General features: G+C 48.5%; 1 protein-coding gene across 1 annotated transcript; it reads left to right on the forward strand.

The window, feature by feature from the left end:
- Positions 1–858: 858 nt before the first annotated feature.
- On the forward strand, positions 859–6,809 carry LOC119100074 (sugar transporter ERD6-like 6). The gene is made up of 5 exons (XM_037223188.1): positions 859–917; positions 3,444–3,609; positions 4,332–4,522; positions 6,081–6,262; positions 6,680–6,809. Exons 1-5 carry the CDS (start codon positions 891–893, stop codon positions 6,807–6,809), a joined length of 696 nt encoding a protein of 231 aa, XP_037079083.1. The 5' UTR covers positions 859–890.
- The last annotated feature ends 280 nt before the right edge of the window (positions 6,810–7,089 follow it).

Below are 7,089 nucleotides of genomic sequence, written 5' to 3' on the forward strand. Positions count from 1 at the left end.
TACAGATCGTTATAACTCGAAAACGAAAGTTTGTAACAAGACATAACCCTTAAGGTGTATACCCTGACACGGAGCGCCTCCGACACTCCAGGCCAGCACTCGTTCAGCGGCCAGCCGCTTCCGGGGACACGCCCGAGAACGATGACGTCAGTCAACTGAGGAGGCGGCGCCGACCCAGGCGCGTCGCAGCGACCCGACACTGCGTTGGAGAAGCATCTTCTTTGTTCTTTGTGCAAGGCGTCGCGTGCTCGGGTGCTGCCCGGCAAACGTTGATGTGTTTGCAACTGACTGTTGACACGACTCTGACAGTTTCACAGTCAAACGACATGGAGCAGAACCGCAGCACCCGTTCTGAGTTGCAGGAACGTTGGGATCTTAGCTGTCAGTTACAGAGAGCAGTGTGCAGTGCACCTGCGTGAAGGACAGCTTAAACTTGACCGCCATGGGCGGACAGTAGACGTCAGGAACTTAGATGGGGTCAAAATGCTCTACCTCCGTCACTAACGTTACAAAGATGTACCACTGGCTGCATACAGCGTAGCATTGGTACCTACGATTGCGCTATTGAATGGACCACCGCCCGCAATCGTTCCTTCCCCAAAGTTTGAGAGGGGGGGGGGGCAGGGTTGCATGGCTCTGTTCACAGGTGATTGTGTCCGTCCTATTATATAAGACTAACCACGCTTTGAGTCCTGCCCTTACATAAAGCACAGCGCATCCGCCATGCATTATTCCATCGACAACGATGTTCCTCACGGCCACGCTGGTACGTGCGCCGGCACGTTCTGTGTGTGAGGGTTTCGCCACTGCTGCGGACCCGTCCTGGCCAGTGTCACAATCTCCTGGAGCGTGCTGAGTGCGTCATTAGTGCCGTCAATTCGGGCTACGAAATGGGTTGCGACAGACTCGGGGCACAGGTAAGGCTATGCAGACGATTGCCGGGGCATGAGACTGAGTCCAACAATCCGGGTCCGAGTCCGAGTCCGAGTCCGAGTGTGAGTCCGAGCCCGGGTCCCAGCCCGAGTCCGATTCTGAATCCGAGTCTGAGTTTCAGTGCCTGTGTCGCTATTTGGGATCCTATTTCACCCTCGGGTCCTGGACCTTGCACCCAAGTCCGGTTCTATTGTTCTTAGCAGCTCGTGAGGAGTCCCGGCATGAGTACGGGTCGTTAAAGTTTTAACTGACAGTTCGTGAGTTATGTGAGAGAAGTACATGACAGGGGCTATTTTTTGTGTGCTATCGTTTATTTGATAGGCATGTTATGTCATTAGGGTTACAAATAAAAGCTGGTTAAGGCAGGCTAGCCTTTTCTGAAACGACATGTTGATGCGGTATCACATTATGTTAACAGGTGGGTCACAGCACTGCGTTCATTATTATCAGATACAAAGTCGACGCACCCACCTGCTGGTGCAGAACAAGGAGAAAAGTATGAAAAAAACTGGCGAAACAAGCATTGTTGAATGACCAAATTTTGAAATAGTTCAACCTTTAATGAGCAACAAAAATTCCCTATTAAGTGAATATGCCGCTCAGAGCATCATCGCCATCGCAAAACGTCATGGGACATATTTATAACGTCTCAGTCGCTGGCAGTCTAACCGTGTCAGAATTGCCCCCGCATTGGACTGACTGACTCACCTGTAGCACTTGAACTTGCCGAGGGGTGGCGGTGTGCTAGTGGAGCTTGCCTGAGGAACCGGATATTGTCATGTGCTCGTGTTTTGGCCCTTTCTAGTGGCGTTCTTGTATATTTATTCTTGGTTTTATATTGCTTACTTGCATTCATATACTCTGTTATAGAGCTGTTCCTAAGTTATTAATTTCAAATGTCATTTACGTCATAAGTTGTACCATTGCCCAACTTTTTTATTATGTAGTACAAAACATAATCTGTCCTTAAAACTTGCTGTGAATGCATTGTATCGACTGATGGCCAACCGCAGACCATCGGTGTCAGAGATCATGATGGCGTACGCCTGACATGAATAATTGGATGACAATATTTACGTTGACTGAGCACCTCCACATTCTCAAGGAAGAGGCAGTATTTACGTGACGTGTCTATGGTGTTATCTATGTTCTGGTGACCTTGAAATGGTCTGTATGAGGTAGTCTGCACAAGTTTTGGGAGCGTGAAGCTAAAAAACAGAAGGTTTAAAGTCTTTAAAAGAGTAGGGCTGCAAATTGCAATTGAGGATTTTAAAAATGTTTATCCCAGTACAGAACCGCATGCAAACTTCGAACGCTCCTTTAAAAGCAAAAATGAACATCACCAAAAACCTTGCACAAGCTTTTACGGATAACAATTCCAAGGCTCACTTTACTTGCTGATCTAGTATGATTTTTTTCTGCTTTGTGTCGCATGCTGCGCACGCGAACATGGGTCGCGGTTCCCTGGAGCTTATTACTTCATTTGCAATAAACCTACAGCCCAAAAATGCTGCAAAATGTTGATAAAGGTCACGTGGTCACAGCTCGCCAGACTTGATTACATTGGAAGACGCGTCCCCAACGAAACACGATTTCGTAATCGGTCATCAGATCGTGACCCCACTGGACTTTTGATTCGATCGTCCGAACATACTTTTGTCGATAAGCCTTTAACTTCCTAGTCGATAAGTTAACTTTCTAGATTCTGGTGCCTTTGACAACCCGTGGGCATGGCGATGCAAATGCCACTCCTGAAATGCAACAACGAAATTTGTAATCGGAGCGGTACGGTCCCAGACAGCCTTGGCAACTTTCATGTACATGCTTGATTTGTGACATGTTTGACAGTGGACCTGACAAAGCCAAACAACATGCTATAGCATATTTACATTTCGGGTTGTATTTTCCGTTCCATTTGTTTCTAAGCTTATTTAAGTTCGAGCATGGCAATACTGGGTAAAGGTGAATGCTTTATTGTGACAAGGCATCCATGCTTTTAAATGATGGTTTGTATGCATGACAACAAGGCTGACCGACCGTATAACATGTAGCATATCGCTTTTGGTGTTTGTTACGAACCGATGGAACATGAACATCACCTCATTTGAATTTGTGATTACCGCTGGCTTATTACGATATCGGTGATCCAGGACTGTCGCGCGGGCTAATGGGACGCATCTTTAAGATTTTATTTGACGTGTACCTCCCTTAAAAAAAATCCGAGAGATTGGTGATAGCTTTACAAACTCACTTTGATCTATGTCTGTTGCAACGGGGCCAGGCTCTGCGTAAAAAGCAGTTACTACGTTGCCAAACTTTTCTGATGGCATAAAGGGTGGATTTCGTATATTTTCTCTCAGCAGATATTTTGAATCGAACGATCGAGGGCGAAAACTTTGAGTAAGAAGGAGCGCGTGGTCCGGCGAGACAGCTATCACCGCCGGGTGAGACAGGCTTGCCCCAGCGCGGGGCGAGGCGCGACAGTCCGTTTGAGCGGTCCCTGTCGGCAGATCGCTGGGGCCGTGGTGATGTCGCAGACCGCGGGCATGTACGGCATCATCGTCAGCTTCGCTGGGATGCTGCTGGCTGAGTCGCAGTCGGGCGGTTCTGCCGCTCAGATGACGATTGGCGAGGCCACGCTGATCGCTTCCATTTCTCACCTGGGTCGCGTCATAGGTAAGGAATAAGGAATCAGCGATGATCGCTTCCATTTCTCACCTGGGTCGCGTCATAGGTAAGGAATAGGGAATCAGTGTTGCTCGGAGAATCTGTTCATAACCAGCTGAGCCTCACACATACGGTTCGAACGCGAACCAATAGGATTTTTTGCGAATCTGACGTAAGACCTGAGTAAACAATTTTTAGGAGCTTATTGCAAGATACCCAAAAAGCCTTCCGCTTACCATGCAATCTTGCTCACAGCGAAACAGTATGTTTTTTTAAGTTGAGTAGGATTTATAGTTAAATGGTTTTGATGCGTATGTGGCAGTTAATGTTCATTCCTTGAATGTGACTATTTTTCTGTATAACAAAACGTTAGCAAGGCAAACAAGCAAAGCACAAAAGCGAAGCAAAAGCAAAGTAAAGGTACGAAAGCAAGCAAAATTTAGCCACTATGGCGCCTAATATGTCAGTTAGTTTTCTATCGGTCCCGCTGAAAGGCAGGCTAGGGTTGCTACTCACGACTTGGCTGCTGACCTCTGACCTGACCTGGCCTGCTAGGATGTATCCTGTCGGTGTGGCTGACGTACCGGTTGGGCATGCTGCGCGTGACCTGGCTGCTAGCCCCTGACCTGGCTTGACGTAACAGGCCCTGTTCTGTCGGCACCGTTGACGAACCAACTGGCATGTTTGTGTGTGACCTGCGTGCTGACCGTTGACCTGCCCTGACCCGGCAGGCTCTATCCTGTCGGCACCGCTGACGGACCGGCTGGGCGTGCTGCGGGTGCTGCAGCTGAGCGCACCGCTCAGCCTGGCCTCGTGGCCCCTGATAACGCTCGGCAGCCGGGACATGATGCTGGCCGGCACCATCTCTGCCGGCGTCGTGATCGGCCTCACCGCGTCCGTGTGCAGACTCTATATTGCCGAGGTTGGAACTGCCGGCGGATGGCCGCCATGGAGTGGCAGGCTGGTTATATTGACGTGCCCATACGATTCGCCAAAACAACAATGCATGCAAAGCACGGTCCTAACCAAAATGACAAGGGATTTCGTACGCTGTTTCTGTGTCATTGTAAGGCACAGAACTGTGGAATCGTGGCATGCGTAAAACCATCATTTCGGCGATAGGATGGTTTGTCTTTCATGACCCGGGGCGCAGCCTCAATGCGAGAAAGGTCGTATCCTCAAAAGAAATTGCTGACTTTCATTGCTGAATGAAGCACAGACCAAGGCAGCGTACTTTGAGATGTGATGAGGATAGCATGTGCTTACCATCCCCTATGTTGTCACAGCCGTTTCTTTTCACTAACAGTGAAGTGGCATGATGGTTAGTCGCAAGCTCACGGCGGCTGAAGCAAAGGGATCGAGACCTGACCGAACTGCTGAGCTAATGGTTCGCCAGTATTAACCATGTCCTTGATCGTGGGGCCGGCATGCACCAAGAGCTGCGCCACAATTTTTTGGGAGGTTGTGCGTGACAATATTGGTAGTAGGTCCCATCATAACAAATGCCTATCGGCTAATTCCCCATCCAATCCGAAGCCATTTAAACATACCATTTTTGCCATTCTTAATTTTTGCGAAATCGGTCAATTTTTTCAAGTAAAACGTTTACTACAGTGAACCAAATCAATGCAGCACGCATCGGCATGTTGAGGTATGAAATGGCGAAGGTCAAGTCATGGATCATACATGAGCACATTTGCTTACTGCAAAATGACCAACAAAAAATTACATCGCCTTGATGATAACGTGGCTGATCTTTCACGAGCCAGCGACGCAGCCTGAAAAATGATGAAGCTCGTAGCTTCGAAGAGAAATACTGTACCTTATCACCAAGGAGAACACAGACTCCGGCGGAGTACTTTGAGGCGTAAGGAGACCGGTATGTGCATGCCAACCTGTTTCGGCCGTTCCGTCATACTCATGTGAAACGGTATGATTATCGGTGACGGGATCTCACGGTGACCGTAACGTTGTGATGAAGCCGATCAATCCATTAAAGTAAAAAAGCAATATGATTACCACAGCAACCCACATCAATGCAACACGCGTCCGAGTAACGTGTGCGACGACAAATCAGGCAATATGCATGAACACATTTGCTTATCGTGAAATCGCTCGTCAAGATTTCCTAGCTCGCTCCAGTACGTTTGGGTATTTATTTCGTCAACTTCAGCAAAGTGCAACTTATGTTCTTGGGTCATCGTTCTATTGAGTCCCGTTCTGTCGCTGCAATAAAATACAGTCCAAACGTCGGATATGTATAATCTCAGAGGGGCATATAGATTACTGCCTGTCCCTCAGGTGTCACCAGCGCGAGCTCGCTTCTCTCAGGTATCATCAGCGCGAGCTCGCCCCCCTCAGGTGTCATCAGCGCGAGCTCGCTTCTCTCAGGTGTCAACAGTGCGAGCTCGCTCCCTCAGGTGTCATCAGCGCGAGCTCGCTCCCCTCAGGTATCATCAGCGCAAGCCCGCTCCCCTCAGGTGTCATCAGCGCGAGCTCGCGGGGTGCTCTGCAACCTGCCTGGCATGGCGATCGCACTTGGCCTCCTGATCAACTTCAGCCTGAGTGACCTGCTGCCATGGCGCTATGCTACCTTGCTGTGCGGCTGCGTACCACTCGTCACACAACTTATTGGAACAATTCTCCTGCCCAATTCGCCCAGGTAAACTTTTAGGAGCCAGTGAGGGTCGCTTTGAAGACATCATGCGTAGAGGACATTTACCAGAATAAAATCGCGATGTGGTCTATACCTGTCACAAAGATGTCTTCTATGGGTCCCTAACTACTGGTGCCTATGAGCCTCATATAAGCGAAGTAAATTGTATGCCCGTCTTGTCCAGCATTTGGAAACGACGACATTTCATATGCTGATGCGATGGCGATACTCACCCAATATGTCAGTGTACTTGCATTCTAACGAATGCCAACGGACGAAGTCGTTCCGAAAGAAATGGTGTTAAGCCAGGAGTTTTCTACCTCTGTTATCCATGTGTTCATGGATGATGAATCTCCAGGTGACAGGTTTGTAAGTTACAAGGGCACAAATTTAGCAAACCAGCAGCGCTTTCGTAACACGCAGATGGTTGACGCACCGTGGTGCTGGTGACGAGGTGGTGAGCAAAGCCATTACGTTCTTCCACGGGAAGAAAGTCGACATCGCCTGGGAAGTCAAAGAGATCCAAAAATCTCTGAAAGGAAGACCACTTTAATATTCTCCAGCAGGTGATCAAAATAAAGCGTGTGGGACAACATGGAAAAGTGAAGTTGTTAATTTGTAAATGTCTGCCCACTCCATGTAGAACGTTTCGGACATTTTATACTCGTTGGGCTAAATGAAGTCGCGGCTAACACCTCATTTAAATGTTAAAAGACCTTATGCACAGTGTGCTTCTTCACTGCGTGCCCTGCCTGGATGTCGATTGTATGCTTCACTAAGAAGGCATCTGGTTATGACACGGTGTCTCCAACTCTGGTACGGACCAGATTGAC

This window comes from Pollicipes pollicipes, unplaced genomic scaffold (assembly GCF_011947565.3).
Source record: "Pollicipes pollicipes isolate AB1234 unplaced genomic scaffold, Ppol_2.1 Scaffold_4881;HRSCAF=5763_pilon_pilon_pilon, whole genome shotgun sequence".
Taxonomy (NCBI): Eukaryota; Metazoa; Arthropoda; class Thecostraca; order Pollicipedomorpha; family Pollicipedidae; genus Pollicipes; species Pollicipes pollicipes.

What these genes read in the sequence shown, in the direction of transcription:
- LOC119100074 (XM_037223188.1), top strand. Translation starts at nt 891, where the DNA reads ATGGGTTGCGACAGACTCGGGGCACAG. An exon ending in GCGACAGACTCGGGGCACAG is followed by an intron (nt 918 to 3,443) that starts GTAAGGCTATGC and finishes CCCTGTCGGCAG; the next exon opens with ATCGCTGGGGCCGTGGTGAT. An exon ending in TCACCTGGGTCGCGTCATAG is followed by an intron (nt 3,610 to 4,331) that starts GTAAGGAATAAG and finishes CTGACCCGGCAG; the next exon opens with GCTCTATCCTGTCGGCACCG.